This window comes from Megalopta genalis, chromosome 9, assembly GCF_051020955.1.
Source record: "Megalopta genalis isolate 19385.01 chromosome 9, iyMegGena1_principal, whole genome shotgun sequence".
Lineage (NCBI taxonomy): Eukaryota > Metazoa > Arthropoda > Insecta > Hymenoptera > Halictidae > Megalopta > Megalopta genalis.
In genome coordinates, this window is record NC_135021.1 from 18,956,831 (window position 1) to 18,966,253 (window position 9,423).

A 9,423-nucleotide genomic window follows, 5' to 3' on the forward strand; every position below is an offset into this window, starting at 1 on the left:
TTCTATGACAATCACCTATTATAAGATATAGTGCTGATCAAAATGTCAGAGACTGGATCATATGTATATATATATACACGTATATATGCATACATATACGTATGTATATGGATTCATATCACTGCATTGGAAGTAGAGAGAGAGAAAGAGAGGAGGAGAATAGAGGGGCAAGAATAGAACTGGGTTTGGCAAGCGTGGTGATTTTACACCTACCTTTTAACCGGACCGTGGCTGATTGTATTGTATCCATTTCACGATACATATCATGCTTTGCCTAGGTGGTTTCCCTAAGAAACGTGTATTTCTGTTTTACATACTATTACAACATTTTATTGTCGCTGTGACAGAGTCATTTAACAGCATTTCGTACGATCGAAGCTAGTTTTCAATAAAGTGTAGATATACTAGAAATATGAGATTACGGAAAGTTGTGATATGTATGTCGTAAAATTGTAACGTGCTACGACTTAATAAATCTGTCAGCTTCTGAAAAATTACACTTTAACTTCCGATCAATCTGAAAACTCTAAGAATGACTTAAACGGATCACGATCATTATTAAAGAGCTTCAATGCGCGATGGTGGATATTATATTATGTTGGATATGTTGGCTGTTTTGGGTGGGACTACCGACACTCACAGCTTATCCTATATCATCTTCGATACAAACAGGTATGCTCATGACCTGATCTAACGTGCATTTTAATGACACTTAACGAATTGGAGGTTACTTTGTTTCCAACAGATCTTTCATATATCCATATTACATCAGGATGGGAACGATATTGGATACAGTGTATGATCGCTGTTTTAAGTATAACTGCTGCAGCATTTACTTTAGTTGGATGTCTTTGTTGTCGAAGACCTAGAAGACCGAAAGGATTCCAGGTAATGTATTGTCATTCTCAATAATGTATGTGACAGATAAAAGTCGTACGATTGATTACTGTCTCAAGAATGATACATACGTTTCTAATTGTAGGATACAGCAGAAAAGTACAAGCAGGTAATATTGATGATACAAACAATGTGAATTTTGGAGCATTATTACTAATTAAATAGATTTTGGAGAACTTTGCCGTTGGCTCTTTTTATTTGAATATTTGAAAGAAAATTAAAATAAAATAAATGATCGAAGTGATCTTGAAGTATTCTTATGGAAAGAGTCATGTGATAATAGTCATTTAATATCTCAAAATTTATTATGTACTTTTAAATGTGCAAAAAGTCAGCTTTCTTAACATTGAAACGACATACCAAATGTGTAATAAATTTTGTTTTATTTTCTTTATTTCAAGTATTTGCACGATTAGTAATAAAGTATATATAGAAATATGGATTGATTCTAAAGTTGTGGGCAGAATGACAGCGGCTGATTAAGCGTACTGAAACAAGCAGAAAAATTAATATAAATATATACCTATTATGATCTGACTTTCAAATTATAGCTTATTGTGTATTTTAATTCTGTTTATTATATCTCCATCTCTAGCTTCGACATGACTGTGCATAACATTTGAGCCATGCAGACAAACGAACTTTAAAATTGCATTGTTTCTATGCAAAAGATTGTTGTAACACAAAGTAAACTGTAATTGAAAATCAAGACCATATCAGTTATATGTTTACATAAACTTTTTTTCTTATTTTAATGTGTCAGGTCAGATCGTGCTGCATTTCCCACATGCTCTGAATTACTCTGTATATATATAATGCTATAGATGTTGCAATCAAAACTATGTCTGAATATATGCATATGTTATATTATTTAGTATTTAATGCATCTTGATTGTTTACCGTTAGAATGCTTGTTTTTGTTTACTTTTGGTAAAATAATCTAGTAAAAATGTTAAATATTTTATATTTTAGGAATTCAAAGACGGAAACAACATTGGACCGGAGTCAGCACTTGAGCACACTATCGAAGGATTAGAATTAGATGTTCCTCGTATGTTAACTATTGCAGATAGAGTTCAGTTTGAGCCTCTACCTGTAGATCATATTATATCCGGATCTAAAAATTCCTCGAAACTTAAACCATTACCACTATCAACATCATTTTTTGAAGAACGTGATTCTGATCCTAATACTTTACCAGAACACTGTCGCGATTGGTTTGATGCACAGGAGTTATCTGTGCCTAGAGAAAAGTTAAAATATTTGAGAGAATTAGGTCATGGTTGGTTCGGAAAAGTTGTAGAAGGTCGTGCAGACTTGGAAGAATGTAAAAGGATATCAAAGAATGGAGGTGTAGTTGTAAGAATTCTCACAGAAGAAGCTACCACAAAAGAGAAGGCTTGGTTTCTTGGTGAAGCAACGCCATATTTGAAGCTACAACATCAAAATATTTTGACTTTGTTGGGTCTTTGTCTAGACACCGATCCATACTTATTAATATTTGAATCTTGTCCAGTAGGTGATCTTAAACGGTTTCTATTATCAAATTATGATTTAAAATCTCAAAATGCACTTATTAAAGAAAATATTCCAATTCGAATGGCACTAGATATCGCAGCTGGTTTGAAACATATGCATGATTATGGGTTTGTGCATACAGATTTATCTGCAAGAAATTGTTTAGTAGCATCAGATTTATCAGCGAAATTAGGAGATTATGGGACTGGTGTAGAAAAATATCCTGAAGATTATTATGTAGTAGGAGATCGTGCATTACCTATAAGATGGTCAGCACCAGAAAGCATCGAATGTACAGATACTACTATTGAAACAAGAGAGATTACACCTCAAGCAAATATGTGGAGTTACGGTATTTTTCTTTGGGAAATTGCTACTTGGGGAAGCAAACCATACAACGATAAGAGCGATGAGCAAGTTATTCAAATGCTGTTATCTCTAAGAACTGATTCTTTGCCAAATGGTACACAAGTATTACAGACCTACTTGGAAGGGTGTGCATCAAATATACTTCAAGCAATTCAATTATGTTTGGATTCAAAACCGCAAAAGAGATCAACATTGGATGAAGTGAAGCAAATCCTTTTGAATGAATATACAGACTATTTAGACTTTGATCAAAGATGGGAAAGTTTACGAGTGAATAAAATTAAACACATTCGCAGTGCTAGCTTACAAGATCTTAGAGGTAGCATTGATTCAGACTACTGGACTACAATCGTTGATGACACACCACGGCAATCTTCATTTCGTCTTGGACCATGCGAGCCTGTAAAGAATGTACCAAATGTTAAAAATATAGTTGTCCATCATGAGTCTAGCTCTGAAACTGAAGAAGAAAGTTGGAAAAGACAAATTGAACAAGGAGTTTATACTGAAAAGGTGAAAGAAAAATCTAAATCTGTTACTGATCTAATGGTGCTTGTTCATATTGATCTTGATTCTGATGCAGAAGTGTCAATGGGAACTCAAGTACCAGATAAATATGTTAAGAAAAAATTACCAGCTAGTGGCAGTGATAGTGACATTAGACATAGTGTTCATACGGATGAATTTGATGAAGCATTAAGAAAGTTACGAGATTCTTTGCCAAATAATACTTCTCATAAGATCAAAATGTTAGATACTTCAGAAAGGCCTAAACTACTGACGTTAACAATGGATCAGGGTCAAACGCCAATCTTAAGGTTATCATTAGATGATGATGAATCTGTCACAGAAAACAGTGCTACACCTACTGCAAATGCGAATGTGGAAACTCGTAGTGATAAACACGTATTGAGACTTCTGTCAAAAGGAAATCCAGATTTACCCCTTCTTCGTTTTGTACCTGATGTCGCGTCTTCTTGTGAAACGTTACAGGAAAACATTGAATCTCAATATAACGATGTATCTAAACATGAAAACAATGATAATAGTTACTTCTCTAATAATTTTTCTGTTAATTATGAAGAACTTGAAAATCAAATAGTCGATGTTGAACTGTGGAATCATGCATTAGATTCTGTTTTAAAGAAGAAAGTTCCTGGTTTTTTGTATGAAGGTGAATTCAATCAATATACAGAACCTTCTACTAAACAAGTAAGTAATGATACACCAGAATTGATCGTAACTGCTGTATCTACAGAAAATACGCCACAATGTCAAACAAAATATTCTACATATAACACGAGTGATGAATTTTCTAATGTTGATGATATTGACATGGAACGACAATGTATACCTAATGATGAAGAAGAGGAAAGAAAGCAATTATCTACTCCGGATGATGAACAAAGTTCTGATTCCGGTTTCAGGGATAAAGAGTCTTGCGAAGAAGAAGAAAATGTTTGTTCATCCTCGGTTCCTGCATCTTCTGTTAATGATTCTGCTATGAACACATCGACATGTACAGAAGAACAACAGTTACAGATTTTATTTGAATTAGACGCAATTCTCGATGCTGAATATTATGCAACATTACAAGGTCCTGAAAAAGTAACAGAAAGCTTATCCCTTGTTAAGTGTACAGGTGACAGAATGTTTCAAGTAAATGATGAGGAATCCGATTCTTTGAAAACTGTAGATACTATAGTCGAAATAGAAGTTGGCGGTGCTGTAAACGTTAATTCGACAGAAAATAATACTGTAATATCAGTGTCAGAAGGTGAGAAAGAAGTAGAAGCAGATATTGTATGTAAACGTGAAGAACATGTAGAAGTAAGAAATTCAAATAATATTAGCGTTACTTCACCATTAAAAGATGCAATCCAGAATCACAGAGTTGCGGACTTACAAAATCACTCTGTATCGATGGATATGGAATGTATGAATACACATAGGACATTGGAAGAATATCTACCGAATGTAAACAAAATTGAGAACGAAACTGAAAAATCTGAAAGTGCAAACGAAATCGAAAAGTTTGAAATTGAAAACGAAAGTAAAAATGAAAATAGTACTGAAACTAAAAGTGAAAATAGAAATAAAACTGAGAACGAAATTGAAAATAGAAGTGAAGCTGAAAACGAAATTGAAAATAAAAGTGAAACTGAGAATGAAAGTGAAAATAGAAATGAAGATGAAAACAAATACCAAAATCAAAATGCAAATACAAATGATGAAGAGGAAGATAGTTCTACAATGAGTTTACGTAGTGATAATTCTTATGTATCATTTGGTATGGAAGAAGAGTTTGTGACAGCAATTCGAAATGAACTAAGAGAGAAATTGCCGTGTGCTCAAATGTCTGTTGTAGAACCTTTAGAGATGCATGATGATGACGATAATCCTTCTCTATCTACTGACATTGAAAATAAACAATGGGATGATGATGATGAAGATAATGAAGAGATGTCGAATCAGGGTAGCGGAGGAGTGGGTATTTCGATAAGGTATCTCTTAATACTTATAATTATTTAATTAAAATATTTGTTATCACAAATTAACTTAATCGTTTGTTTATACATCCACATTAAGGACTTATTTATCACATACAGGTATAACATATATGGTACTCCACTAAGTCCGATCCAAGAAGAACGAGAAAGTACTCTTACATCAGAGTCCCTAATGTCAAATTCTAGAGATACGTCAATCACTTCAAGAGAATCAGCTGTATCGGATGATGTGTTGTTAGTTGATACTCGGACAAACAAAATGGTTTTATTGGAAGGTTTAGGAGAGAGATTGCACGACGATGAACGAGATACTACCAATGGAGACCTATCCGAAGAAGAAAATTTAGACTATAACTGTTCGGTAGTACGTTCTCGCGATGAAAAGTCACATATTATGATTGGAAGTGGAGTGGCCCCTTTGCCCAGTCCTGAAGAAGAATCTAAATGGCAACAATTACCTCCACCTTTCCCACTTCCATTGCCTTTACCGGTAGAGGATGGATTAATGTCAACAAGTTTTGGAACTGAACATGGGTGGGGCAGTCAAGATGAAGATGAAGAAGAAGAAGAGGAGGAGGAGGATGAAGAAGATGAGGATGAAGATAACAGTTCTAGTTCTGGAGAATTTGTTTGGAAGGTAAATTGATGTTTATGTATTAAACGTAATGCGATCTTCAAAACAGTGATAATTTTACGTCTTTTAGAGGTACAATGAACCGCATGTTGAACAAGTTCAAACTCGAAGCATGTTGGCAAGTAATAGCGAAGGGTCAGCTGTTGATATCGAAGATGAGATGGATGCAGAAGAAGAGGAAGAAGATGAAGAAGAAGAGGAAGAGGAAGAGGAAGATGAGGAGGAAGAAGAATTTACACCTTCAGCTTGGAACGCAACATTAGCTCCGCATCGTTCCGCATTAAGATCTCCAGACAAAACATTAAAATCTGGCGTAAGCTTTATGACAGCTATTATTGTCACTGATTTTTCTTAATCTAGCATAAACATTTATAAATTTTTGTCTTCAATTTCGCGGCTAGGACGATTCGGTAGGTGTATCATTCATTTGTACATAGAGTAACGTATATAATTTTAATCTTCTTCTGATGAATGTTTCTATTCCAGATTTAATTTGAGGTATTTAGCAAATGTACTTTTCACATATTAAATATATGTTAAATATAGATATAGCTTAACCATTTTTATCGGATCGACAATGTGCGATTTGTCCAGGATCAAAAGAAGAGTGTTTGGTTCAAGAAGCAACGCTATCACTGCGTATACGAATATCCGAAGGAAACATTAGCTACCGATACTCAAGGAGAAACATCTACCACCTGGGAGCCTACTTCATATGCTGGTAGTGTGTCTAATAAACACATTAGCTTAGAATATTGTAGTAGCTCAGCATTATCCTTAAGTAATTTTTATGTACAGATATAAATTCCTAAGAACATAATTTCATTTTGGTACAAGTGTATCTGTTTCCTTTTCAGATTGGGAGGAAATGCTAGATGAGCCACGATTAGATCTGTATCCACTGGATTATGATGATGGTAACCATACAGGTATGTGTTACTATTTGCACTCTTTTGAATATAGTAAAATCTATGTAAAAGTCATTCTTTCTCTTTTTTCTCTATCTCTACTAATATATTTAACTTACTTAACTATTAGTATATTTTCTTTGCATATGAAGGTAGTATAATCTGTAATCTCAATGAAAATCAGTTTTATATTTAATTTTAATTTTAAATATCATTCATATAATATAAAATTGATTTTCTTTTAGGAAACGAGGAATTTTTTGTGAGCAGTTCAAATCGTCCATTTCAATTTCAAACTAGTGACAGTAAATATGTAAGTCAATTCTTTCCTGGTGCTTCTACATCGGCTAATGAAGAATCAGACGAAGTAGACAGCGGCCATCAAGTAGTACAGCAGAATAGAATGGAATTGATGAGTGATTACGGGCACAGTCAGCAACATCAGTTAGGAGAACTCAGACACACGAGGGATCGTTTGAAATTAAATTTGTCTACGAACGGCACACCGTCATTTCTCGTTAAACAGTTAAAAGAGGATGATATTGAACAATTGGAAGAGAAGGATAAGGTCGTGGAAACAGCGGAAAATGTAGACTTTACTGAAAATCAATGCATCCTATCGAACTCCTCGAACCATGATCTTTTACCAATGGTGCCTCTCCGTGATATTCGACAAGAGAGAAGTCTTGATCCAGCTTCTTCAAAAAGTGTCCAATGTGATAGCCAGAGAAATGTTGAACCCACCGATAAGTGCAGTGTTTTAATCGACGACTAACGTATCGCAAAGCCAATTGTAAATTTTTAAAGGAAATACTTTATCCGAAGTCCGTCCGAAATAATTTCTTTGCAAAATTACAATGATATCTCAAACCAACGAGATCATTGTATGTAAATTGATTCTTGAATATTATACATAAGGCTCTATGTGTACATAAAAAATGTAGCAACTTTTTATTTTACGGCTAAAATTTCATCGATTGTCCATAGTATTTCGTAGTTAAGTATGAAAAATTTTTTTGTTGTATAGAAGTGTATCAATATATAAATAGACTTTAAGATTAACATAATTTTTTATACAATTAGCTTCACAGCGGTAATGCAAATATGAAATAGCTACTTGAATAGTTGACAATCGATTTGTAAAGGCTACATCAAAACTATCGAAAGGTTTCGTTTCGCGTGTAAATATTGATTAAAAATCATTCAGTATATAATTGTTATACGAGGATTAGTGCCTGTGTAAGTTAATGTTATTATTTTAATTGATGATATATGACAATTATTCACATTGATTTTTTGTTATTGTTATCTTTAGATACGATATGTTTCATTGTATTATATTAACAAGAGAGTTTAGACAACCCATAAATTTGAAATATTATGACGCTTTGTGTACAAGTATGGTAATTCTTAATACAGACCTAATATTGGGAATTAAATATACATTAATTTCAGCGATAATTTCATCTTTTAAAATTATATGCTATTATATGCTAAACAAAGAATAGAATTGTGTTTATAGAAAGATTATTCTACTTACACATAAAGTATTGTGATTTCTGAATTCATGGGTTCTCCAATATCTGTTGTAAGATTAGACAAGTAAATAATAGCTCTCTACTCTAAAAGTATTACAATGTACAACAAGAAATAGTACATTGATGCAAAGTCGGTTTTTAGATAAAGATTATATTATTGAAACATAAATAATTTTTTTATAAATATGTATTGTATTGACTTTTACTGTTATTAGAACTGTGATTGACAAATGCGTGCACTTTTACTTCAATTTATTCGATCAAGTTAACTCAACCAGATGAAATAGCACACAAAAAAAATAATAATCATGTGCTACGATATTTTGTTACATCTTACTTTTAAATATTTTTAAATAACACTTTATAAGCACCTAAAGTAGCCTTTTTAACAATTTTTAATGTTTAGATAATTTTTTACAAAAAAATAACGACACTATAAAGTCTGAATGTACGAAAGTGCACAAGAAAGAAGGTGTTTATAATGTCAATAGAGTATTAAATAATTACTTGACGAAGAGTACGGGATATTTATTTGAGAATATGCTATGTAGAAAATGACAAATACCAATGATACATTAATAATTATTAAGTGATTCACATAAGAAATACTTTGCGGAAGCTTTCAATATTGCTATAACGAAAAAAAAAGATCGTATAAATGCAGGATGGATTGCTATAATAACTGAATCCTCCCAAAATAATAAGTTAACATATTTGGTACTTGCACTATCGCATTTTATTCAGATTAATACGTGAAATTAAGAAATTTGCATTCTACAATTACTGTTAGTAGTACAGCAATCATTACGTGATTTCTACTATTAGGATTATTATTAATACCGCTAACTCAGTGCTCATTATAATATACATATAGAATATTAATAGAGAACAATTAATATATTGTTATACAGAACAGAGACTTAATTGCTCAGAACGTGTGTCTCATTGTTATTATTTCCTATACCATAAATTACCAATTCCGTAATTCTTTGCATCCTGCATTTTACAGTACTGCCTCTTCATAGTAAGCGATTTTTGCCTCTTCATTT

The 9,423-nt window shown here is 32.8% G+C and overlaps 1 protein-coding gene across 4 annotated transcripts; it reads left to right on the top strand.

The window, feature by feature from the left end:
* The first annotated feature begins 143 nt into the window (after window positions 1-143).
* LOC117224529 (uncharacterized) lies at window positions 144-9,308 on the top strand. Of its 4 annotated transcripts, none has more exons than XM_033477521.2 (9): window positions 146-672; window positions 746-888; window positions 983-1,006; window positions 1,870-5,288; window positions 5,394-5,931; window positions 5,999-6,241; window positions 6,523-6,709; window positions 6,786-6,857; window positions 7,082-9,308. In XM_033477521.2, exons 1-9 carry the CDS (start codon window positions 579-581, stop codon window positions 7,609-7,611), a joined length of 5,250 nt encoding a protein of 1,749 aa, XP_033333412.1. In that variant the 5' UTR covers window positions 146-578; the 3' UTR covers window positions 7,612-9,308. The 4 variants fall into 4 exon arrangements, with proteins under 4 accessions (XP_076380717.1, XP_033333412.1, XP_076380716.1 ...); XM_033477524.2 differs by having other exon boundaries at window positions 147-672; window positions 6,523-6,649; XM_076524601.1 differs by lacking the exon at window positions 983-1,006.
* The last annotated feature ends 115 nt before the right edge of the window (window positions 9,309-9,423 follow it).

Coding starts and splice junctions, on each gene's coding strand:
- LOC117224529 (XM_033477521.2), top strand. CDS start 579: ATGGTGGATATTATATTATGTTGGATATGTTGGCTGTTTTGGGTGGGA. Junction 889..982: donor GAAGACCGAAAGGATTCCAG/GTAATGTATTGT, acceptor TTCTAATTGTAG/GATACAGCAGAAAAGTACAA. Junction 6,858..7,081: donor TGATGATGGTAACCATACAG/GTATGTGTTACT, acceptor ATTTTCTTTTAG/GAAACGAGGAATTTTTTGTG.